Source organism: Cnephaeus nilssonii, assembly GCF_951640355.1.
Source record: "Cnephaeus nilssonii genome assembly, chromosome: 4".
NCBI lineage: Eukaryota > Metazoa > Chordata > Mammalia > Chiroptera > Vespertilionidae > Cnephaeus > Cnephaeus nilssonii.
The window spans coordinates 64,473,570-64,499,723 of record NC_137075.1 but is presented as its reverse complement, the minus strand read 5'-3'; the positions used below and the strand labels follow the sequence as shown (position 1 = coordinate 64,499,723).

The window sequence follows — 26,154 nt, the reverse complement described above, 5'->3', positions numbered from 1 at the left end:
GCGGGGGTCAGAGACAGGAGAGCCAGGCGATACAGGGCTTGGCCTGGGGTCCAGTGACCTCTGCCCTCTGCAGTGGGGATGCCTAACCTCTCCCTATCAGCTGCTGTGAGGCCCTATCAGCAACTCCTCGATGTACCCAGTGGAATTAATCACTTCCTCTGGATGCTCAAAGCCTCTCTACCATTACAGCACCTGTGGCACAACGTGTGTTGTCATCGTTATGTCATTGTGTTGTCTGACAGGTGGGACAGCAGGAGTCAGACCTTCAGTAGCCCAGAGCCTTGAAAAGCTCTCTTTGCTGCCCTCCCCAGATGAAATACAAAATGAAAATATTCCTCATCTGAGCGTACAGAACTTCTCAGGGGTGTGCAATTTTAAATGCTTCTCTCTAGAATTTCTGATTTCAGGCTTCTGAGCAAGTTCATCAAAGCTGGGCTAGTCGGGTTGGCATAACTCAGTGGTTGAGTATTGACCTATGAACCAGGAGGTCACGGTTCTATTTCTGGTCAGGGCATATGCCCCGGGTTTCGGGCTGATCCCTAGTAGGGGGCGTGCAGGAGGCAGCCAATCAATGATTCGGTCTCATTATTGATGTTTCTATCTCTCTCTCTCCTCTCCCTTCCTCTTGAAATCAACAAAAATATATAGTTTTTTAAAAAAGCTGGGCTTTTCTCGTTCTCTGGTTTTGGTGCTCTTGCTCTCCTGGGCCCCGAGTGCAATCTTTTTGCCTCCGGAGTGATGTGTCCTGGCAGGGGCTGTTCTTTCCCCGCTCTGTAACCCTGCTTCCTGGCTCAGTGCCTGGCACAGAACACAACCATCTCCCGCCATGTTTCCAAAATGAAGGGAAGCAGCCTAATCTGATTCTCAGGCCCCAACGCAGCCTTTCATTCCAAGAGGATGAATGCAGACATGAATTCAGTGCAGACCTGAGGGCTCAGTGCCCCAGGAGGCAGCCTAGTGAGGGGAGGAGCACAGGGCTAGGCATCAGGATGCTGGCCCCAAACCCAGCTTGGCCTTTGCCTCGCTGTGTGACCCGGGCCAAAGCAGCCCCCTCCCTGGCTCTCAGTTTCCACATCTGTGAAGTGAGAAGGCTGAAGTGGCCCCCGATGAAGGTGCCTTCCAGTTCTAAGACCCTGCGATGTATTTGTCTGTGAGCTCTCTGTCCGAAGCATAGAAATAGGACTCCTATTCCAATCAAGCACGTTAATCAGAGGATTAAAAACAGAGTTCATCTCTTTGTTAGAAGCATTGTTTAGAATCTGCTGCAACATACACTGAGTGGCCAGATTATTATGATCTCTGAACACACACACACACACACACACACACACACACACACACACACATATATATATATATATATATATATATATATATATATATTAGAGGCCCGGTGCATGAATTTGTGCATGGGTGGGGTCCAGCCAGCCTGGCCAGTGTTATGCCCAAATTTCAAGATTCCCCAGAGACCACCAGGGAGCCGAGTCCAATGCAAAAACAAAGAGCCTTTATTCAAGCTCGAGCCCGGTCTCTCTGCACCTAACCGATGCAGCGGCGGGATGCAAAAGAGCCCAGAGCTCCAGAAGTACAGCAATTTTATGGGGCTTGGGGTCGGGTGATGGGGTGATGCTTGGACCACCGAGTTGGCTGATTCCGATTGGTTGGGTGAGGACTAGGGTCCGGTTACACAAAGACAGGAGGCGGTTAGTATTCTTTTGGCCTTTGGTTTTATCTCCCTTTGTATTCTTATTGGCTGATTTAAGGGTGGGCTGGGTAACTGACACATTCTGTGCTTTTTCTCAGAAAAAGGAGTCATATCAGGGACATAGTTACACAGGATGGAGGATACAGTACATTTTGTACTGTCCTGCTCTGCCCTTTCAGCCAAGGGGAGGGGACATGGGTGGTTGGCCAGCCTGCCTGCTGGTCAAACTCCTGGTCGAGGGGACAATTTGCATATTAGCCTTTTATTATATAGGATATACACTGAGTGGCCAGATTATCATCATAATCAGAGATCATCAGAATCTGGCCCCTCACTGTATTTGCCTAATGATTTGCAATGGTCCATTGGTATGAGTCATTTGCAGGGTAGTCCTTCCAGTCCCCATCCCTCACTCCTCAAAATCGTGAAATGCTCCCTCTTCAGTGCTCTCACCCTACTTTTGCCATAATCGCTGTAGCTTACTAAACCACAAAGAAAGCAAATGACCACAGGAGGGTGGCTACCACCCCCCTAACTCTTCCCACACCCCCAACAACAGATGTTCCCAATGGAATCACAGTCCACTCCTACCCACTCCGGGCAGCACTGCCAACCAATCCGATTTGCCAGGCTGACTCCCCATATTAGATCATAGCTCTTTACGAGGAAGTGGCACTGAGGTCCTTGAGTAAGAAACTGTCTTGGGCATCTCTGTGCCCCTCACCTGTAGCACAGAGTTGGCCATAGAGTGTGCTCAAATAAATGCCTGCTGGGTGGACACACTCTGGTCTTTGGGCTCCTGCCCCTCCAGCAAGTTAGAGTCAGGCCCAGATGAGCTGCCAGCGCCCACCCCTCTGGAGCCCAGCACCCGGGACCTGCGGTCACAGTACCTTGTCTTTGACGCTGTGGTCACAGCCAGAGCCCACCAGGAAGTCCAGAGCCTCCAGCTGCCCGTGTGCAGCAGCCAGGTGAAATGCTGTCCTTCCCAGCTGATGGGAGGAGAAGAGAGTGAACTTTTATGCTCTGCCCACCCGGCCTCTCTTTCCCCAACCACATCTGACATCATCTCCTGACCCAGACACTCTCCCCTCTCCTGGCTCCACACACCCAACTTCCCAACAAGACCCCACTAGGGGGGTCCCTCCCCCCCTGAAACCCTCCTGTGGCTCCCTGCTGCCTGCTGAATAAGGGACAGAGTCCTGAGGCTGGGGGTCGAGATCTTCATGAGGGACCCCAACCCTCTGGCCCTCGCTCTCAATATTCTGACCCACCTGAACTCACACACAAAGGGTCCTTTTCCACCTCTAACTCTCTAGGATGCTCTCTGCTTTCCAATCTTATTGACAGAATTCAGTTCATCTGCCAAATGCCACCTCCTCCAGGAAGCAGGAAGCAGTGGCTTCCCTCTCTAACATGTCTCGTCCTTATCAGAGCCTCTCTGACGGAACTAACCATCTTTCTGCTGTGTCTTGCTCATTTGTGCCTTAATGTCCCTTCTAGACCAGCAGCTCCCTGAGACGGGGTCCAGTCTGCACCAGCCGGAGCTCCAAGGACACACTTGAGGAATGGGCACGAGTGGCTCCAGGAGCCCCGGGCCCAGTGGAAAGGACAGGCTTGATGCCACCCTCACCTTGTCAGCCTGGTCCAGGGCCACGTCCTCCAGGTCTTCCATGATGAACGCCAGCACCGGCACGTGGCCTTTCTGGGCTGCGCAGTGCAGTAAGGTTAGGCCGTCCTGAAACAAGCCCAGGTGGTCCCTGCAGTCTGGAACGGAGACCCTTCTCACACACGGTGAGGAAGGAGGTCTCCTGGCCCCACAAGCAAGGTAAGCGAGGGAGGTTTGCAAATGCTGTGTTTACAGCCCAGAGCCTCTTACATTGCAGCGAGAGAGTGTTTAAAGCACTGCTTTTCAAATAGATTGCAACAATGAATGGGTCATAAAAATCAATAGAACAATGCTTTACATCTTGACAGTGGTTTGGGTTATACAGGAGTAGCATTTGTCAAATCTCAGAGAGTATAAATTTAAGATTTGTATATTTCCTTGTATGTAAGGAAAATGAACCCTAGTTAATAATAATGCTGAAGTATTTAAAGGAAGTACACTAATATCTACAATTTATTTTTAAATGCATCCAAAATGTATAAAGAACTCCAAAAACTCATCAATGAGAAATTAAACAACACAATTATAAAATAATTTGGACATCAAAGTATATGGCAAATAAGCACATGAAATGACATCTGGCATCATTAGTTGTTACTGAAATGCAAATTAAAACCACAAAGAGTTTCCAACAATAGACTATGGAAAGGGGAAAATGCTAACAATCTTACAGTGGAGAAACCTGGCTGTCTCTACTTTAACTAACTGATGAAAAGTAATATTGTAGTTTATACTAGTAATTAGAAATATATATTTGGCCAAAACCGGTTTGGCTCAGTGGATAGAGCGTCGGCCTGCGGACTCAAGGGTCCCAGGTTCGATTCTGGTCAAGGGCATGTACCTTGGTTGAGGGCACATCCCCAGTAGGGGGTGTGCAAGAGGCAGCTGATTGATGTTTCTCTCTCATCAATGTTTCTAGCTCTCTATCCCTCTCTCTTCCTCTCTGTAAAAAATCAATAAAATATATTTTAAAAAAAAAGAAATATATATTTGGTCTTTATCCCTCTTCCTTGAACAGAGCTCCTAAAACCTTTCAAATTTCCTAAGTGCTGAAAGCGATAAAGGTGTCTATTATTATGTTAATGAGGTAACTGCAAAAGCCCCCAGGTAATGTAAGGTTGGGGCCTGGTTGCCTGGGGAACCAACCTCTATTAGAAGGTTGAAACTTTGTCTTAAGCCCCCCCCCCCCCCCCCCCCCCACGCAGGAATGGAGAGGACCAAAGGTTGAGTCAAGCACCAATGGCCACGGATGGCATCACTCATGTCTATGTAATGAAGCTCCACAAAGACCCAAAGGAGGGGGTTCGGAGAGCTTCCAGTTGGTGAACCACAACACATCCATGTGCTGGGCCCCAAACTCCACAAGGACAAGATGCTCCTTTGTTCGGGGCCTGACCCTGTTATGGATGAAAAGGGGGCACATGCTAACCTGACAAGCTCAGGGAAGGTCTGCATGGTGACCTTGCAAACTCAGAGACCTCAAGTAACCACAAAGGGTGGTCTGAAATTAAAGCTTTTTAAAATAAAAGGCCATTTATAATGGGTAGTCATGTCCTAGGCCTGTATCTTCCCTGACAAAGATCAACTTTGACCTTAACTGAGCCTACAGTCTTTTTGCATCTACGATAACATGATAACATATGTTTGGAATGTCAGGGTAGCTTCCCTTTTTCCAGACCCCTTAGGGCACAACCAATGCACGGGGAGGCCACAGAGTCCCTCACTGTGACTGCTCTCCGGTTAATGGTTGACTGTGAACTAGCCTGTGCCCACCTTTGTAAAAGCATGTGTCTATCATTTTACTTTTTATCCAATCCCAGAGGTTTCCCCGCTTTGCTTTCTCCCACCTCCCTAATCTATTGAAGTATGGTAGCAATCATCTCAGGTAGAAACTGCTGTTTGGGTTCTGTACTTATTTGTTTGCTAAAACAATAGAATTTTCTGAACTTATTGATTGTGATCTCACTGGTCATCGAAGCACATTCCTGGGACCCAAGACAGTTCAGTTATCCTAAATTGCCTTACTAGCTACAGATAGTGCATTCCTGTTGACTCAGTGATCCCAGAATCTGGACAGCACAATTATTCTAAATTGTCCAGGTGGTCGGTCCCAGATAATGTGTTTCTGTTGATTCATTGATTTGTAGATAACTAAGTTGCTCAAATTCTGCTTCTGTAAAAATGCTTTTTCGCGAAACAGGTTCCTCATTCCAGACTCAAAGATGTAATCGATACTTTTGTGATATTCTGCCAATATAAGCCAGGCGTGGCAAGCTGTTCGGGGCTGCGAGATTTGGAGCTTTAGCCCCTCGTATGCCACCAGCCTTTAATAAATGACTCCATAATTCGACTTTTTTGAGGCGTCCATTGTAAGATGGGGGTTACACTACAACACTATCACCAATGGATTTCATGTAACCCCCTTACATCTCCTCTTTTGATTGCAGTGTATAAAACAAGTGCAAAACTCCCATTCTCGGCAGCATTATCTCAACCCATTGAGATTCTGCTTCCTGGCAATTGTCACAGTTTAGCTCAAATAAACTCACAAAAATTCTTCACAGGTTTGAATGTTTCTTACGTTAACATTATGCATCTCTTCATCTGGCTAGTGATTCATATCCTTTAATATCCTTTGTAATGAACCAGTAATCTAGTAAGTAAATGGGTTTCCTGAGTTCTGAGAGCTGCTCTAGCAAATTATTCAAACCCGGGAAGGGGTTCCTGGGGAGCCCAAATAACAGCCGGGACTCGGGATTGGCGTCTGAAGTGGGGCAGGCTTGCAGGGCTCAGCCCTTAGCCTATGGACTATGATGCTGTCTCCTGGTAGATGGTGTCAGAATTGAGTTAATTTGGTGGGACCCCTGGTCAGTGTCTGTGGAGAATTGAGTTAATTACTTGGTGGCATGGAAAAACCACACACATAGGAACTGGTGGCAGAATTGGATCAAAGTAACATTACCAGCGACAAATCATGGTGGTGTCATATGCCCCCTGATAGCAGGAGGTAAGAAAGGAACTTGCCCTCTGTGGTCTCCTTCCCAAAATTCTGTCACCCCAATCTAATCATCAGACAAACCAAAACGGAGGACTTTCTATGAAATACTAGTACTTGACCAGTACTCTTCAAAAGTGTCAAAGTTGTGAAAAACAAGGAAAGACTGAGAAATGGTCACAAGATTAGAGGAGACTAGGGAGACAAGACGACTAAATGCACTGTAGAATATTAAGTGTTTTTAAAAAACTGATGAAATTTGAATGCAGTCTGTAGTTTAGTAAAACTTGAAGTATCACCAATGACTGGCAAGGTAAGCTTTGGGCTGAGCAGACAGGGGTAATGAATGGCCTCTGACCCAGTCCACAGCTCATCTAACTGTGAGAAGAATACCTTTGGGGAGGACCTTGAAGAGGGATTGAAAGTAAGACGGGGTGGACTATTTGCAAAGATGGCTGCTACAATTCTTCCCACCCTTGGAAACACCCTACGTGGTGGGGCTGTACTACTCTCCTCAGGGGAATCCAGTACTCTCCATCCCCCGAATCTAAGCTGGCCCTGTGATGGGCTTTCAGCAATAGAATGTGGTGGACACACTATCATGTGACTTCACAGCCCTGGCCTCAAGAGACCATGCCACTTCCACCCCTGCATTCACCCATCATTGAAAGAAATGCTAAAATTTCAAGCAGAAGTTTGACAGAAGTGAAATAAAATGTTCTGTTCCCCATCCAAATCCCTGGGCCCCTGAAGTCTAAGGACCCAGGTTGAGAGCCCCTGGCTGACAGCATTTGGCCAAGATGTTTCCATTTTCTTTAGAACCACTGTGCGGGGGTTCCAGGCACTCTAACTGGCTGGGCCCTCCTTCGAACCACAGCGCACACCAGTGAGCAGCCAGGGACTGCCGGGCTCCCTGACACTGCACCCGGTAACACATACACGGCACTGCACGTGCTTCTCCCACAGCTCGGAGGTGGGTACCAGCATCCCCATTTCCAAAGGGGAAAACTGAGATTCAGGGGGGTAAAGTAATTTGCCCAAAGATCCCAGAGTTTGGTGACCAGTGCTTTCTCCTATCCCGCCACCCTGAGCACAAGGGAGGCAGGGTCCCCGCCTCTCTCTCATTTAATCTTCCTACCACCCTCTGAGGGTGTTACTTGTATTCCTCTTCTGTGCATGAAGCGGCTGGTCAGACAACCGCGGACTGTCATAGCATCTAGAGTGGTAAAGGATGAGGGGATCAGAAGAAAGAGGTGTTCCATGTTGATGGAAGAGGCACCTCCGGCCCTTCTCCAAGCGCCAGTGGGAGCAGCGAGGGTCCCAGTTGAGCTCAGCTGGGTTTTCAGGAAGCAAACTGGGGCAGGCAGAGGCATGTATGTGGGACCAAAGGGAGCAGCGACAGGGCACGTGTCAGAGGTGGGGCACACCTGTGCAGTTGGGTCCGGGGACAGGGCGGGCAGGGGCAGTGGGGTCCAGCGGGCTGCCAGTTGAGGCCTTACCTTGTTCTCACAGTGGATCTTGGCCCCCGAGTTAACCAGGATCTGAAGGATCTGTAAGTGGCCAAACCAGGCAGACAGGAGCAGTGCATTCATCCCAAACTAGGGGAGAGGACACGGGAGGAGGGGAGGAGAATGAGGAGGTGTGGCTGCTTTGAAAAGTCACACAACCAATAGAAACCACAAGTGCCACCCAGGCCAAGGAGCTCCCAGCTTTAGGGATTTAAAGTCCAGGACGTTTTTAAAAACAGAGGCTGATACACTATTGCAAACTGTCAGGGTAGGGGAGGTTGCTAAATAAAACAGCTGCCGTCTACTGTCGCCATCATTTCATAAAGAGGGACCCTTTTAACACAAAAAATTTGGAGGGAGCCAATCTCAGAATATACTCTTTCCAAATACAGGGGTTTTTTTAGGTTGTGTTTTTTTTTTTAATTGATTTTTAGAGAGAGGGAGAGGGAGAGATAGAAACATCAGTCAACTGCCTCTTGCACACCCCCTGCTGGGGATTGAGTCCACAACACAGGCATGTGCCCTAACCAGGAATTGAAACGGTGCCCTCTTGTTACATGGGTCGAACGCTCAACGGAGCCACACCAGCCAGGCCAATATTTAAATTTAGACTCTTAAATGTATCCCTATCAAATGTCATCGTCAGAATCAGCCCTTGCCACAAACCTGTAGAGCTAATTTTGTAGACCCTGCTACTTTTCAGTGCTCAGCAATGTGCGGCTTGCCAATTTGCTAGTCTTTGTGCAAATTGTTGGTTTAAGGATTAGACAGAACAGTGCCTTGTGGCATCTCTCTTGGGAGAGACCTGCCTTCTGGTGACTTCACTAATCCAATCAGTTATCTGTTTTACAGCCCATATCTCTCCTTGCCCACGTGATATCAGCAGGAACTGAAAAGGCTCTCTGAGAACTGAAAGGCCCTTGAAAATGGAGAGATAGATCTTTATGACTGGACAAGGGGTAAATGGGACCCCTGCAGTGTCAAAGCCCCTAAAGACTCAGGCTCCCTGCCCACTCTGCACCTGTGCATCTGCATATCCGCGGTAACCCTGGCAATGACAGCTGCTCATAGATCCAGAGTGAGCTTCCCCACCCTGAGACAGACAGACAGACAGACAGACAGACAGACAGACATGCACACACAGACACGCCTCCATAGGGGTCCTGTACCGCGTCCTCATCGTCCACAGCAGCCTCATGCTCCAGGAGCAGCCGCACAGCTTGCTCGTGCCCTGCACCTGCGGCCCAGTGCAGGGCCACCCTGTCCACCTGCCAGGAGTGAGAGGAATCCTGTGAGGCACTGGCTGGCTGCCTGGCCCACCTCCCACCCCTTCCCCGCCACCCACCACCAGGCCAGGAAGCTGGTCGACAGCATGGGAGGCCTTCGCGGGCTCTGGTGACCAGTGACTGGGGCCCCAGCCGCATCCTGGCAGCTCCCGCTTCCAAAGGGCAGCAGCTGAAAGGCATGTAGTAAAATACAACAACTAGATCCATCTGTCCACCACCTGCAACTCTTCACAGCTCCCCCTCTTGGGACACACTGCATGGCCTGGCCCTGCCTACCACTGCTTCTCACAAATGCCAGCTTCCCCACTCTTCCCCGGTGGCCTATGGTTTTTCTCCAAGTCCCTGAGGGCCCCTGAGGGCCTGGGTTCTGTCCCCTCTTTCCCTCAGAATGGGTCTGAGGGCACCTGACCCCCCACCTGGTTCTCACACCACCTTGGGAGTTTATGATGGTATCTGGCCCTCTGAGCAGGCCTGGTGGAAGCCAGTGTCCCTCCATAGTTTTCTGCTTGTGGGGGGGACAATGAGAGAAACACTAATTTTCAGAGTGGTGTCTCTGCCTGGAACACTGTCCTTCTTCACTGGCTCCTAAAAAACACCTCTTCCTCAAGAAGCCTTCCCTGACCCCCCAGGTGGGACAGACCCCTCCCACCCCCGTGGAGCTCAACTTCCCACCGTGGGAATGAATTGCTTGTGATACTCAGTTTAATGTCAGTCCTCCCCCACTAGACTATCAGCTCCAAGAGGGCTGCATCATGGGTTCTGCTCTGTCCCTAGCACCTAGCACGGTGCTGGCACAGAGTAGTAAGCCCTTAATAAATACTTACTGATTGAATGAATCAATGAATGAGTGAATGAATGAATAAGTCTGGCATTAGCATCCTATCATCCAACAAATCCATGCTTCCTTGCTAGTGCTTGTCCAGGAGCTGCGACCAAGGCTCCAGTCATCAATAACTTGCTGTGTGACCTGAGGTTACTTGCTGCCCCATCTGTGCCTGCTTCAACATATGAACCGGATTAATACTTTCTGCCCCCCTCCCCTCTCTAGGGGTGAGTGAGGATCACCAGGAAACAGGTGGATGAGTGCTCTGAAAACCTCAGAAATCCTGTCACTATTACTGAGTCCCAGGAAGGCTCTGAAGACCCAGGTCATACTCTTGTCGTGTCACCCCAGACAGAGCAGCCCCTGCTGCAGTCAGAAATCCTGCATCCACTCTTTCAGCCTCCACGGACGAGCACCCAAGCTGGCTTCTCCTCTAAGGTGCTCCTGACAGCCAGAGCCCTGAGGCAGAAGGTGCTACCCCGGGTGGTACTCAGGCCTATCCTCCGTGTCCCCCACCAGAAGGGATGGCTTTGCCCTCTGTCCTCTTCCCCGGCAGGGCTGTGGGCCACCTCACCTGCAGCCTTCAGAGCTAGGTGTGTGCCCCTCACCCGTTAGAGGTGCCCCATCCCCCAGGCTTCATGTCTGCTCTCCCAGCCTGGTCTTCGAGTCCCTGAGGGCAGGCGGGGGCCCACAGCAACTTGACACATTCAGTGGGCACAGAGGGCCCTCAGAGAATTGAGCTAAATGGCTGCCTTGTGCATGCTCAGCCTCTCTTGGTCTGCTCTCTCTTGGTCTCAAACCACTGGACTTCTGACCTCAGGCATCACTCCACCTTTGTCCCTGCAGGTTCTGCTCCTATCTGCCTATCTGTCAGCCTCTGACTCCTGACCTTCCTTGGAGTCAGGTATGCCTTTCAGATAGGTCACAGTATCTATACTAATAAAAGCGTAATATGCTAATTAGACCGGACAGCTGGACGACCTTCCAGACGTCCTTCCGGACAACCTTCCGATGAAGCATGGCTGCGAGGGCTGAGCCCCTTGCACACATTTCATGCATCGGGCTTCTAGTAACTTATAAGTATAAGTTCTGGAATTGCACAAGTCTGGCTCAGAATGCTGACCGTGACCTCGGGTGAGGCCTCAGAGACCTTGAGACAATGTGGACAACCTGCAAATGCAAATGCAGATGCAGACTCCATAAACTCTCCCTCCTGGGGGGAGGCGTCCCAGCCCCACTGTCCCCATCCCTCCGGAGCGGGAGGAGCCTGTTTACTCACGTGGTTTCTGGCCCTGATGTTGACTCTGCTTCTGATCAGCTCCTTCATCCTCCCGATGTTGTTCCTGCGGGCAGCCTCGTGGAGCTGCCTCTCCAGAGGAAGCACTGGGGGGAGAAGAAGGAAAGTGGGGTGAGAGTGGGGGTCCCCACACTGCATACCAAGGCGCAGTGAAGAGCCCCTCCCTGGCCCTGAATGTTTCCTGGGCTGGGGTCTTCCAAAGGAATGGAGGGTGGGGGGGATGCCTCTCCTCCATCTCTGTGTGGAGACTTCCCCAGACAGCTTGCGTTTCCTTCTAACTCACCACAGGTTCACATGGCCAGGACTCGGCCACACCCTGAACGTGGGAGACCATGGGCAAGACCATCCACAGAGCTAGGTGTGTGCCCCTCACCCGTTAGAGGTGCCCCATCACCCGGCTTCATGTCTGCTCCCCCAGAGCTGCTCTTAGGAAGGGAATGGAATTCATTCCCCCCGGAGTCTATACTGCCTTTTTCACAGCGCTGTACAGAAAGCAGCCAGGAGCTGAGTCCTGTGCTGCGTCAGGCCCTGCGGAGGCCAGGGGCAGCTCACCTGGCTTCTCTCTTCATCCTTCCACCTCTCCTCTCCCAGCTAGGGGGCCTTCTCTGTGGTCTCTCTGCACACCTCTCACCCTCATCATGCACCTTTACTTCAGACAGTCTCAGACTAGAGTGTAGAGAGCGCCTGGGAAGGCACATGGGCATTCTTTAATTATTGTCAGCTGAACCCAGTGGCGGTTGGCAAAGCCACGCCTTGGGAACACGCTTTGCCAAAAAGGCAGGTGTGGTCTCAGCATTGACTCTTATCTTTGCCCAGGTGTCCGGGAGTGGGTTTTGATATGTAAATCCAGTCAAGCACCAGGAATGCAAGAATGCAAATAATCTCCTTTGTCTTGACTTTTGGTGAAACTTCCTGGTATCTGGGGGTATAAAATAAACACGCTGCATCGGCTCTGGGTCACTGTCTCTCCATCAGAAGAGGGCAGCGGTCCACCCAGTCCCAGCTTTTTCCTTCTATCTCTGTGTCTTGTCTCTTTCTTTTATTTCTCAATCCCCAGCCCCTCTACGCGAAGAACCGGATCATCTCTCTTTCCGTGCTGGACGAGGAAAAGAGAGACCCCGCCATACTAGAGAGAACCTCAGAGCTCCCCTGCCAGCCCCCTACATGGGCAGTGGTGGACTCAGAGGGTTAGTGGCCAAGTCAGGAGGGATCAGGCCTGGTGACCCCCATGCTGCTGTCATCCTGACTGCTCTTGGCTTGTGAGGATGCCTGATCTCCTTGGCTGGACCTCAAGCTCCTTTGGGGGCCCTGGCCACACCGGACCCTTCCCAATCCACCTACAGCTCACAGCAGGCCCAAAGCTGGGCACAGGGAGGGGTCCACAAAACTCTGCTTCCATGAGTGACACTAACAATCCCCAGACTGATGCCCGTCCCTCCTCCAGAAATGCTTGGACACACGGGCACAAATATTTCCTGGCCCTTTGCGCAGCCATTACAGGAGGTAATCTTGTGGTTTTATTGCTGCCAGACCCACATCCTGCATGTATGGTCCAGTGTGAATGTCTAAACCCAGACTCTGTCTAGGGACAGGTGGCCAGTGATGCATTGAGGTGACAGACAGGCCTGTCATCAGTTTGGTTTGCCTGATAAATTCCACATGGCTTCCCAGACGTGGGAGAGGGTCTTGGGCCTTCTGGTGCCTCCCAGATACAACCTGTGGACCTCAGAGTAGCTGCCCCAGGGCAACCAGCTCCGGCTGAGTCACTGTCTAGCTGTATGACTTAGTTACTTCATTATCCCGTGCCTCAGTTTCCTCATATTCCAAATGGAGACATAAGCTGCCCAGGGCTATTGTAATGATTAGATATAAGATATGAGAAGCCTCTAGCATGGTGTCTGGGAAGTAGTGCCACCATTGTCATCACTATCATTCCTCCAAGGCAAAAGATCAGAGATTAAATTCTGGTGGCAGTGACAGGAGATTTGTGGGTGGTGGGCACATAGTGCAATATACAGATCTTGTAATATAGAAACCCACACCTGAAACCTGTATGTTCATGTTGACCAATGTCACCCCAATACATTTAATAAAATAAATAAATAAATAAATTCTGGTGGCCAAAGACCTGGAAGTGAGCCAGTGAAGCCCCAACCAAGGAAAGCACCCTCCCTACCCACCTCCCTGCATTACTTTTCTCCATAACACCTCTCACCATGGGCAAATGCTATATTCACATATTTAAGTTTATAGTCTGCTTTCCCCATTATAAGATAAGCCCATGATGGGAGAGATTTTTGTCTGATTTGTCAATTACTATATCCCCAAATTCAGGCCCTGGCATGCATATATATGTGTGTAATTTTTAAACAATATATATATATATTTATTGATTTTGGAGAGGAAGATAGAAACATCAATGTGAAAGACAATCATTGATTGGCTGCCTCCTGCATGCCCCCTACTGGGGATCAAGACCTCAACCAGGACATGTGCCCTTGACCAGAATCGAACCCGGGACCCTTCAGTTCGCAGGCCGATGCTCTATCCACTGAGCCAAACCGGCTAGGGCAATGTAATTTTTTAAATTTGGGCCCTGGCATATATTTGTTAAATGAATGAGAAACACACAACTCATTAAGTCTCTTCGGGGGCCTTTGACCTATAAAGTATTGCCTCAGTTAAGACTCATTAGCCCCAGGGAAAACCAAGCCGAGAGCTCAGGTAAATGATAGGAAAGAAGCCCAGGGGAAGACAGCTTCCTGTCCATACTTCAGGGGATGGAGAAAACACCACCTTCCAGGAGAGGTCCACCTTGATAGCTCCATCCGCCCCATTCCGAAGGGCCTGCCCTTCCTGCAGTGAGGAGGCCCTTCTGGAAGAGCCCCGCTCAGATCTCAAACATCTCCAGGAAGCACTGGCTATTGTCTTCACTAGCAGAGAGGTGTGGACAAGGAGCCCGGAATGCTGGTGACCCTTGAGCCCTGGCAAAGGTCAGAGCTATGCACCCACTGTTTAGTGGAGACAATGGTAGCTGAAGCAACTTCCCCACAAGACAGTCATGTAAACCCTTACTGATAAGATAGTCTGTTACTGGAAATTGCCTGCCTAAGGGCTATAGGTGTGTCCCAAATTGAATAAAAGGATGGCAAGGCCTGAGTCCAAGCAGAGTCGTTCCTATTGGGTTGGGCTCCCGCCTGGCCCCCCAATTTCCAAATTATTATTTCTTGTCTCGTCTCTTTCATTTGCATGTGGTCCCTTCCCCAGATCCCGAACCCTGAACCACGCGGGACGTGGGTCTTCACACTGGCTCCCCAGCTTTTCCTTCCTTAACCCCTTGGCTGTAAACCACCACGATCCAGGTTTGGGAAAGGAGCTGGCACTGCAGGTGTGAGCTTAGAGAAGCTGGGGTCCTAGTACCCACTCTGCCACTTTCTGGCAGCAGGATCCTGGGCTAGTCCGTCCCCCAGGGAGTCTCAGTTCCTTCAGCTGTAACATTGCAGGAGGGCCGAGAGAAAGTGAACTGAAGAGATCCCTTCCAGCTCCGACTCCCTTTCTCTTAGCGGACGCCTAGGGGCTGGTTTGTGTTGGCGAACAGCCAGGAGTCCAAATGGGAGCAAGCTGACCCTGCACAGCCCAGATCAAACTGAGTCTCCTCTCTCCCATCCACCTCAACCCATGCGTCCTCTTTGTGGCCACATCACACACATACTGCACTCTAACCCCTGAGCCTTTGCCCAGGCCGGGGCCTCTGCCCAGAACTCCATCCCACACTCCCCCAGGCATCTTGCTGCACATTGTAAAGGTCCTGATCAGGTGGTCCTCTGTCCCGGGCAGAACCCTGTACCCTTTGAAATAACACCTTGATAGAGCCCCTCCCCCACACCCATCCCCTTGAGGACGCTGGCTGGCACCATCCTTCTCTCCCCTCTCCCAGCTGATGCCCCCATGGTTGCTGCTACCTGGCCTTGAGACCCTGGCACTGGGCACACCATAGTTCCTCTCCTCTGGGTCTCAGTTTCCCCATCTGATGTGGTCACCGCTCTTCATGCACGGAGGCATGCTGGGGGAGCCGGGGCCTTCAGCACGTCTACCACTGACTGACGGTGACCGTGGGCCTCTGATTTAACCAGCCTGTGCCACAGCTTTCCCTTCTGCAGAAATGGAGATAGCAATAGGTCCCACCCAGAGGCCGCCCTGGAGATCCAAGAGCGCGCCTGTCGCTCGGCCTGGCACACGAAGTAAGGACTCAGTCAAGGATGGCACTGCCAGCTTATTGCGAGCTAATGTCTCCGGCTCGTGGCCAGTGTCCCCTCGGCCCCATGCACGTTCCTCTCGGCGCCACAAAGGAGCCCAAGACCGAGAAGGACACGTGGACCGAGCCAATCCCAGCCGGGGTCGCCCCCGCGGGAGTGTGGGAGTGCGGGGGGTGCAGGAGATGCTCTGGTCCTCTGCCCGCCCCGCCCCGGCCTCGCAGCGCCGCGGACTCACGGCCGTCGGTCTCCCAGGGCAGGTGCTCCTCCATGCCGCCGCTCGCAGCCCCGCGCTCGGCCCTGCGCCAGCCCACCCGCCGCGCAGCCCCGGAGCCGGGCGGGAGGGGAGGCGGGAGGGGAGGGGAGGGGGCGCGGAGTCGGAGCGGGGACCATCCAGGTGCAGGCGGCAGCCGCTTCCCTTGACCCTCCCCCCCCTTCCCCACCCCCACCCCCAGCCTCGGCCCTTGGGGTTGACGTGAGCTCGGCTCTGCGGCCTCTCCCCGCCCCCCGCTCCCCATCCCCCACCTCTATCCCAGACCCGGCTGCCCGTCCCTCCTTCGGCTCCCGGGACCTGGCCCACCACCCGTGTCGGGGAGGGGAGGGGCCACTCTGGCTCCCAGGTCCCCCTGGGCGTGTGTCCCTCCTCCCCTCCCCCTGGAGCTGTCCCAGCCTTCACGCCCAGAGGTGTGTGCAAGGCCTCCAGCAGGCCCCACCCTTGGGGACTTGGGCAGGCTCTTAAGACACCGAAGCCCCAGCAAGCCTATGAAAAGATGGTCCGGTTTATTCATGATCAGAAAAACACAAGTTCAAATGAGAATGAGGTTTCACTTGCGCCAATTAGACTGGCAACAATGAGAAAGCTGGATAATGCCAAATGGTGGGGAGTGAGGAGCTGTCCCGGCCACGTCACTGCTGGTGGGGGTAGCCTGGGGCCACCGGTCTAAAAAAGCCTGGCAACAACGAGGGGGATTATGCACAGCGGACTGTGACTAAAATCCAGCTCCCTCTCCCCCTCTTCCCCTGTGAAGCCCAGGGGCTGGAGGGAGGGGCTGCGAGTGGCTCCGCCTGGTGGTCCCTGGTGGACCAGCAGGGACCTCTCTCCCAGGTCCCTGAAGCAGAGGTGAGGCCCCAGCGCGGGTGGCAGGCTTCTCCACAAGATGGCCCCCCAGGCTTTCCATTGTTCTTACTTTACATCTTGAGAAATCAGAGGGTTGTTTTTTGTTTTTGTTTTGTTTTTTGTTTTTAATATGTTTTATTAATTTTTTACAGAGAAAGGGAGAAGGATAGAGAGTTAGAAACATCGATGAGAGAGAAACATCCATCAGCTATCTCCTGCACACCCCCTACTGGGGATGTGCCCGCAACCAAGGTGCATGCCCTTGACCGGAATCGAACCTGGGACCCTTGAGTCTGCAGGCCAATGCTCTATCCACTGAGCCAAACCGGCCAGGGCTTTGCTTTGTTTTTTAACAAAACAGAACTGACTTGTGTTTTGCACTCTGCCTAGTTGATGTCATGCTCCTTTGCTATTTGAGTGGCATTCTCTTGGGAAGGTGCCCCAGCCCCCACCTGCTGAATCAGAACCTGAATCAGAACCTTATTTATTTCTTAATATATTTTTATTAATCTCAGAAAGGAAGGGAGAGGGAGAGAGAGAATCATTCATCAGCTGCCTCCTGCATGCACCACACTGGGGATCGAGCCTGCTACCCAGGCATAGGTTCATAGGTCGACCCTCAACCACTGAGCCACACCGGTTTCAACAAGATCCCTGGTGATTCGTGTTTACATTAAAGTAGGAGAAGCGCTGCTCTAGGCTGTCCACACCACTTCATCCAAGTCCATTGTTTCACAGGCTTTTATTTCGGTATCTTCCATAAGCAGATCGAACCTCTTGCACCGTCTTCATTTACTGAGCACCAGCTGTGAAGCAGCCGCTGTGTCAGTCTGTATTAGCAGTATCTCAGGCACTGTTCCCTCTTCCCCACCCCTACCCTGTGAGGCGAATGCTGTTATCAGCCTCTTTTTCCGGGAAAACTGCTGCTCACAGATAGTCACAAGACCTGAGGAGCCTCAGGCCTGAGGTCCCACAGCCAGTAAGTGGCCAATTCAAACACAGCACATCAGCTACACAACTGCTCTCATTGAGGGCCCGGCTGGGATGCCTGCTTCTGTGCATCCTCTGCAGGAAGATGGGCACATGCCAGTGTCAGGACACAGTCTGTGATGGTCCTTGTCACCTTACAGTGGTGGGAACCCTACCCTCAGAGTCCCAGGGCCACTCACTGAGAGTCGGGGGGTCTCTGCCCAGGGCTCAGTGCATTCTGCCTGCTCTCCCTTCTGAGATGCCCTGGTACTGGGCATCTCAAATTGGGGTGCCTATACTCCGGGGTACACAGTCATGGACAACGGGCACAGGAAACCATAGTCAAAACCTCAATTTTGCATGATGCCCGAGGCAGGGTGGAAAAGTTGCATTTTTTATATGTATTTTTTTTTTACTGATTTCAGAGAGGAAGGGAGAGAGAGATAGAAACATCAATGATGAGAGATAATTATTGATCAGCTGCCTCTTGAATGCCCCCTACTGGGGATCGAGCCCACAACCCGGGCATGTGCCCTGACCAGAATCGAACCCAGGACCCCTCAGGCCTATGCTCTATCCACTGTGCCAAACCAGCTAGGGTGAAAAGTTGCATTTTTATTAGAACAACCATGTTGTTGTTGTTGCTGTTGTTGTTGTTGTTGCTGTTGTTGACATACTGCCTTCTTCCATTTACCACAAGAGCAAACGGACAATAAAGACTCTAAAAAGGGTGGTGGCAGCAACACTTCCCTCTGCAGAATCACCTCCCACTTTCTTCCGTTAGCATTGCTATTCCTCCATGATGCAGGTTCATGTGGAAAAGCTTGTCAGCTTTTTGTCAGGGCCAGGAGATGAAATACAGAGCATGTCCAGTTAGCTAACTGTAAGCTCTTAGGATGGACCCATAAAACATGGCCATGGCTTTGTTAAGCATCTGCAACCTGCAGAATTCCTTAGCCCGAAGCTATAGTTTCTGCTCAGTATCTTAAAGCTGAGCTCAGACCCATCTGACTCTGCTCCTCAGGGCTGAGGTAGGTGCTAGTCATCAAAGTCTGGAATGTCATCCTAGGAGTAACCCCGGTAGCCTTTGGGTGCATAGTAAGCAATGCGCAGGTGGTAAAACCCTGGCAGGAACGCCAGGATGCCAGTGATCAGAACAGGAATGACCTGGTCTGCCCCCCCTTTGCTGATATAGCCGGCCAGCCGAAGGGAGCCTATGGGAATGAAAAGGTGCCAATCAAAAAAGGTACCGTAGCCCTAACCGGTTTGGCTCAGTGGATAGAACTTTGGCCTGTGGACTCAAGGGTCCCCGGTTCGATTCTGGTCAAGGGCATGTACCTTGGTTGCGGGCACATCCCCAGTAGGGGGTGTGCAGGAAGCAGCTGATTGATGTTTCTCTCTCATCGATGTTTCTAGCTCTCTCTCTCTCTCTCTCCCTTCCTCTCTGTAAAAAATCAATAAAAAAATATATTTAAATAAAAAAAATAAAAAAAGGTACCGTAGCCCTAACCAGTTTGGCTCAGTGGATAGAGCGTCGGCCTGCGGACTGAAGGGCCCTAGGTTTGATTCCGGTCAAAGGCATGTACCTTGGTTGCGGGCACATCCCCGGTGGGAGGTGTGCAGGAGGCGACTGATCGATATTTCTCTCTCATCGATGTTTCTAGCTCTCTCCCTCTCCCTTCCTCCCTGTAAAAAATCAATAAAATATATTTTAAAAAATAAGATAAAAACAGTACTGTAGCAAGCGCAATGGCCTTCCATGGAATCTTAGGAGGGCTTTTCTTAAACTGGAGGTCGATGTAGCCATCCTCTGTGCTGGAGAGTCTTGAGTATTTCACTTTACTACTGGGGGTTCCAGTAGCCAGGTTGGTGTGAGATGGCGTCATAACACACTGACACAGCGACAGTCCCTCACCCGGCGCCGCGCCAAATCGTCCGTGCCGACAGCCCGCTCACCATTGGAAACAGAGATGCTCATGACACGCCTCACCTAACGGCCACCTGCTCCACCCCGCACAGACTGGTTCAAACACAACCATGGTTGTACGAGTCAGAGTATAGATGCAATACCCCGGGGGTCACTTTGGACAAGGCCACCGAGCTTCGGGTGTTCCCACTGCTCTATCCCTGGGAGTATTGGGACGGAAATATTTGGGGAAGCCAAACACTGGCTCTGCCCTTCTTCTGTCCCTGCCAGGATGCAGAGCCCATTTCACCGTGCATCTCCAGCCCTCACCACACACACACACACACACACACACACACACACACACACACGCCATCTCCATGTCTTTCTCAAAGCAAAGAGTACCCAGCTTCACATATATGCTGCCTCCACCCCTTTGGCATCAGGGACTGTGGGGCTGAGGGACAAGAAGAACAAGTAATTCAGAGGCCATCAGGTTTGACATGGATGGGCAGAGGGCCTGAGAGCACAGCGCTGGGGCCTGGGGTAGGGGAGCGGGGGTGGCTGTGAGTCTGGACCGGTGTGAGTCTGTGTGACAGAGGGAAGTGACTGACCTTAACACTGATTAGGAATAAGGAGGAAATATGAAGCTGAGGAAAAACAGGTGAAGAACTTGCTTTGTGGAAAAAGTAAGGCCAATTGCTGTCATGTATGAGCTCTATGTATTAACTTTGTAGCTTAGTAAGGCATGCGATTTCAAATGTCTTCTATGTTCCTCCTCAGGGAGGGGGAAAACAATAAAGTTAAACTTGCACAAGTTCCCGCAGCAGAACGGTATTCCGTCTGCCCTGCCTCAGAGCCTGTGCACTTGCGGCTCCGTTTTGCTTGGAGCAGCCCCTTCCATGGCTGGCTCCTTGGCGCTTTTCAGGACTTGCTAAGTGTCACTCCCCCAGGGTAATGGTGCCACCCCGACCCTCACTGTCCCTGGCACAGCAGCCTTCTCCTCCCAAGCACAGTCACAATGTGTGATTCTGTGGCACTAATAACACTGGGTTCACCTGCTCCCACTCAGAACCCATTGCCCTGTCGTTTCAGGCTCAAAAGAAGCACTAGTCTGGCTCCAAAGCCTTGAAAGCGAATGCAGGTCATTGTTTGTCAAGTGTCAAGGAATTCAAGAAAATTCAGACACAGCAAAGCTTTCTGGAAACCATATTTCAACATGTCTTTCCCCAAAGAGCCAGTCATGTCCATAGGACCCCTCCCGCTCCTCCCAAGTCTCTGACTCTCATCTCCCTCCAATCACACTCTTTCTGTGTGTGTGTGTGTGTGTGTGTGTGTAACCCCTAAATGTCCACTGCCCAGCTTTGTGTTTTCATACAGAATCATTATTTCTGCTCATCCCGCTGCCCTGGAATCTCCCCCACCACCCCAATAGCCCTATGGCGTGCCCACAAGTCAGTCGCCTCCTTCAGAGGCTGTAAAAATTCAGTTTAATACTTTTGAACATGCCACGTGAATATCATGGGTGAAAAAGAGGCACTGGCCCTAGCCAGCTTGGCTCAGTGGATAGAGCATCAGCCTGTGGACTGAAAGGTCCCAGGTTTGATTCCGGTCAAGGGCACATGCCTGGGGGCGTGCAGGAGGCTGCCGATCAATGATTCTCTCTCATCATTGATGTTTCTATCTCTCTCTCTCTCTCTCTCCCCCTCTCCCTTCCTCTCTGAACTCAATAAAAATATATTTAAAAAAAAAAAAAAGAAAAAAGAAAAAGAGGCACTGTAATAGATCTAACTGGAAGTGACCTCCCAGGGTGATCTGATAAAAAATTCCCCCCTTGGCAGGTCATGGTGGGCAATCACACCTCAGGCCTATAATAAAAGGTTGTCTTTGCCTTAAGCAAGCCCTGTCCACTGTCTAGGTTAGCAATTTTCAAATGGTGTGCAGCAAGGATTTTTAAAACATGCAACACCTGACTATTTTATTCAGGGGCACTCACCTCTTTTCTCTTAGATTGTCAAATAAAATAAAATAAATGACAACAGCCAACACAACAAGAGCCAGGCGCTGTGAATGAATCAAAAGTATACCTTTTTTTTTTTTTTTGTCAGATCATCAAAAAACATATTTTTTGGTGTGTCACAGAATTTTAGTAATTAGTTTACATGTGCTACGAAATGAAAAAGGTTGAAAATCACTGGTTCAAGTTAACACATCTCTGAAATGCCTCTTTTTCAGATCCCTTGGAAGTTTAACCACCTTCAAGAGAGCACATAATCTTAACTATCCTCTAATCCAACCCCAGCCTCGAGTTCTCCCCACCTCCAGGTAATCTTCCTTACTTCCCTCCTCAATTCCAAATACATTTAAAAAACCCCGCAAACTGTCATTCTGGGAAGCATTTTTCTCTGTCTGTTTAGATATGTTTCCAGGCTTATCCTCTGTTTAGCTCAAATAAACTAATAAACTCTTATTTTTTAAATTCTACAGGTTTGGACATTTCTCATGCTGACAACATTTATCTGTTTACTTGCGGGGTTGTTATCCACTCCCCGGCTTCCCTGTAGGCACTTTTGCTGACCATTAAACCGCAGGGAGAGAGGGACGGAGGGAAGGACGGTGGACGGCCTCGCAATGGCACACGATCCCCCAAGTTGATGGGAGCCCTGAACGTGTAGGTTTGCGGTTCCCGGTGACCCAGGCCACACTCGGGAGGAGTCCAGAGACCCCTGGATTGTCCTTCTAGCTCTGACCTTGCTGGGTTTGGGGGCTGCTCCATATTTGTTTCAGATATTTTTAACATTAATTTTGTTTTATAATTATGTAAAACTAGTGGCCCGGTGCAGGTAATTCGTGCAGGGGGGGGTAGGGGGCGGGGTTTGTTCCTCAGCCCGGCCTGCACCCTCTCCAATCTGGGACCCCTCGAAGGATGTCCTACTGCCGGTTTACAGGGATCAGGCCTAAACTGGCAGTTGGACATCCCTCTTACAATCCGGGACTGCTGGGTCCAGCCGCTCACCTGCCTGCCTGCCTGCCTGCCTGATTGCCCCTAACCACTCTGCCTGCCGGCCTGCTTACCCCCAACAGCCCCCCTGCTGGCCTGCTCACCCCCACCTTCCCTCCCCACTGGCCTGCTCACCCCCAACTGCCCCCCTGCTGGCCTGCTCACCCCAACCTTTCCTCCCCACTGGCCTGCTCACCCCCAACTGCCCCCCTGCTGGCCTGCTCACTCCAAACTGCCCCCCCCCGCTGTCCTGATCACCTCCAACTGACCCCCACTGATGGCCTGCTCACCCCCAACTGGCCCCCCTGCTGGTCTGCTTGCCCCCAATGGCTCCTGCCGTCCCATCCTGGCCTGATCACTCCCCGGCGACCTAAGGTCCCAGCCTCTCCTTTTTTTCTTTTTCTTTTTCTTTTTTTTCAGTGCCTCCTGAGCAGAGGCCAGGGCCGGCTGGAATCAAGTATCTGGAATTTATTTATCTTCTATAATTGAAACTTTGTAGCCTTGAGCAGAGGCCAGGGCCAGCCAGGGCAGGTGGGAAGCTTGGCTTCCTCCATTGCCAGGGCACCACAAGCCTCCTGCTTGCTCCAGCTCCGTGACCGGCCGCCATCTTGGTTGGGTTAATTTGCATACTCGCTCCTGATTGGCTGGTGGGCGTGGCTTGGCGTGGTGGAGTGATGGTTGATTTGCATGTTTCTCTTTTATTAGTGTAGATATTTACTGGTACACATTTCAAAGTCAAGTCTCTGAAAGTTGTCATAGTCAGTTGTCATAGACCAGCAGCTCCCACCTGGTTCTCACTCTCCTTCACTCCACATCCAGCATTTATTCCCAACTGATGACCCAGCAGTGGCCCCAGGCCCCCACAGATGCACAGTGGCCAACCAGAGGCATTCTCTGCACTGAGGAAGCAGCGTCCCGCAGACCTCCCACAGCTTCCTGTTGTTCCATTTCAGCTGCTGGACATGCTTGGCTTCTCAGATTGACCGGTTAGTGACTCCGCTGATCACTGCCTTTCCCAGCTCCTTCGACAACTGTGCAAAGCGAATTATGGTAATAAAGCCCCTGTCCCACCATTCAAAGTGATTCTGCTCCCCAACTGTATCCCCACTGACACAATAACATTTTTGCTGTTGTTTACCCTTATATTATTTGATTTGATCATATACATGTATATATGATATAACATGTATTTTTTTTTCTCCCTTTCCTATAGTAGCATACTATACATAATTTTTTTCACCTTGCCTTTTTTTGGTAACAGCTTTGTTGAGATACCACACAATTCACTCATTTAAGTGTACAATTCAATGGGTTTTAGTATTATTCAGAGTTGTATAGTCATCACCACTAAATTTTAGAACATTTTCATCACCCCCAAAAAGAAAAGAAACCCCATACCCTTTAGCTTTCACTCCCTTGCCACCCACAGTGTTCCCATCCCCTCACGACCCCAGGCCACCACTAAGCTACTTTCTGTCTCTAAGATTTGCCTGTTCTGGACAACTGCCTGGCTTTACTCACCAGCCAATCCACCTGGGATCTCTCCACAGCAGTATGTTGTTCTCTCTCTCTCTCTCTCTCTCTCTCCTCTCTCTCTCTCTCTCTCACATTCCTTTTGTGGCCTAAGAGTCCTCCATTGCGTTGCTTATTCACCCAGTTCCTACCGATGGACTTTTGCCCTGGTTCTAGTCTTTTGCCATTACAATAGATTTACAATGAGTAGCCTCATCCATTTACCATTTGGCATTTTTATTGATTTCAGAGAGGAAGGGAGAGGGAAAGAGAGATAGAAACATCAATGATGAGAGAATCACTGATTGGCTGCCTCCTGCACGCCCCCTACTGGGGATCGAAACTGCAACCTGGGCATGTGCCCTTGACCGGAATCAAACCAGGGACCCTTCAGTCCACAAGCTGATGCTCTATCCGCTGGGCCATTTGGTATTTTTTGCCAATGTAGAGCTATAGGGTCTATTCTTGGAGATGGATTTCTGGGTCAAAGGGTAAGTGCACAAATGATTTTACTAGCTGTTGCCAAATCCCCTCCACATGTTCTACACTATTTTCAACCCCCATCAGCAAGCAGTGTATGAGAGAGCCTATTTCTCTCAGATTTTCCAACAGAATACACTCTCAAACTTGGAATTTTGCCAATCTGATAGGCAAGAAATGTTAAGCTCGGTGTAATTTTAATTTGCATCCTTATCATTACAGGCAAAGTTGGTTATCTTTTTCTATGTTTATGAACCACTTTCATTTTTTTCTGAGAACAATCTGTTCTTATCTCTAGCTCACTTTCCTTTATGATTGTTGACCTTTTTTTTTTTAAGAGAGTTTTTTTAAAAATTGATCTTAGAAAGGGAGGAAGGGAAAGAGGGAGAGAGAAACATGGATGTGAGAGAACTACATCCATCGGTTGCCTCCTGTAGGCGCCCCTACTGGGGATCGAACCCACAAACTAGGTAAGTGTCCTGACCAGAATTGAACCCTCAACCTTCTGGTGCACAGGATGTCGCTCCAACCAACTGAGCCACACAAGCCAGGGCTTAAGAGAATTTCTTGTTTTATTAATAAAGTAATGTCTGTTGGTTATCAAAGAAAATTTAAAATACAGGCAAGGAAAAAAATAGCCATAATTCATCTACTCAAGAATGCCACTGGGAATCACTTGCTATATACTATGCTAGCCCCTTCCTAACAAAAGAAAAAAGATACACACAGTTGTATACAGGTTTAATATGATTTCGAATCCACTTGTTTATGACCTAAGTGAAGTTGTTTTAATCCACTCGTTTATGACAAAGAGAAAAAATTGCTTTGATATAAGTATGAAGTGTTGCCAGGATGTCATCATTCTACATCTGTTGTCACTGATAAGCAGTCCGTAACCCGGCAGCTGAGGGATTCCCCTGCAGACTCATCGATAAGAAAGTGGGTAGAAGTAACCATGGCGATGGGACGTTCACACTATAAACACTGACAGTTTGTGAGGACTATTTGAGTTTTAACCTAAAAATTCCCTGAAGACCTTCGGGGCATTCTCTCCTGTCCTGGCCAGACAAGAGGCAGTGGTAACAAGCCCTAGGGCTGCCCAGTGAGAGAGATCAGCTCACCTACCACAACTAGCATCTCACTCCCTAGCAACGTACTCTAGCAACAGAGAACTTTTACTTTAGGCACTGGCAGCTGGAAATCAGCTCTGGTTGGTCTACCCAGTGCCTGCTGGTAGAAAAAGGTACACCTCATATTAAATTTGGACTTTATTCCTTCATCTCCCCTTGCCTGGAACAAACAGTGTGATCAACTTGTCATTTGTTTGGAGTATGTTATTTTTGTATTTGGCTTATTAAGAGATATTATCCTGTGTGCTTTGGCTTATGAAATTACTAGAATTCCTACAGCAAACTTGTGCTTAAATAAATTGCTGGCAAAGACAACTCAGTCTCTGAGCATTGCTTTTGCTGCCCCCAAACAAACACACACATACACACACATGCAAACAGTGGTAAAGAGTTGCTGGTCTTGTGCCAGCACTTGGGAGTCAGAGGCCGCCCTTGTCTCCCTGCTTAGAGCATCAGCTCCGTGAGGGAAGAAGGCCTGCTGTGCCTAGAGGAGGGAACGGGGTGTG

At 50.3% G+C, this 26,154-nt stretch overlaps 1 protein-coding gene and 1 pseudogene across 2 annotated transcripts in view; both read right to left on the bottom strand.

Annotated features, from left to right (window-relative positions):
- Window positions 1–15,805, bottom strand: part of ANKDD1A (ankyrin repeat and death domain containing 1A) — a gene marked incomplete at its 5' end in the record, with an annotated part of 33,563 nt that extends 17,758 nt beyond the window's left edge. The window contains 6 exons of the mRNA XM_079769205.1: window positions 2,596–2,694; window positions 3,336–3,440; window positions 7,866–7,964; window positions 9,044–9,142; window positions 11,263–11,366; window positions 15,772–15,805. Of these exons, the coding sequence (XP_079625331.1) occupies window positions 2,596–2,694; window positions 3,336–3,440; window positions 7,866–7,964; window positions 9,044–9,142; window positions 11,263–11,366; window positions 15,772–15,805 (540 nt within the window). The remainder of the gene's footprint in view (window positions 1–2,595; window positions 2,695–3,335; window positions 3,441–7,865; window positions 7,965–9,043; window positions 9,143–11,262; window positions 11,367–15,771) is intronic.
- A 2,852-nt stretch (window positions 15,806–18,657) lies between these two features.
- Window positions 18,658–19,505, bottom strand: LOC307097706 (transmembrane protein 230-like; annotated as a pseudogene). Its single transcript has 2 exons — window positions 19,351–19,505; window positions 18,658–18,876 (listed from the first exon to the last, which is right to left on the bottom strand). The product of its transcript is annotated as a transmembrane protein 230-like (transcript).
- Window positions 19,506–26,154: the final 6,649 nt, after the last annotated feature.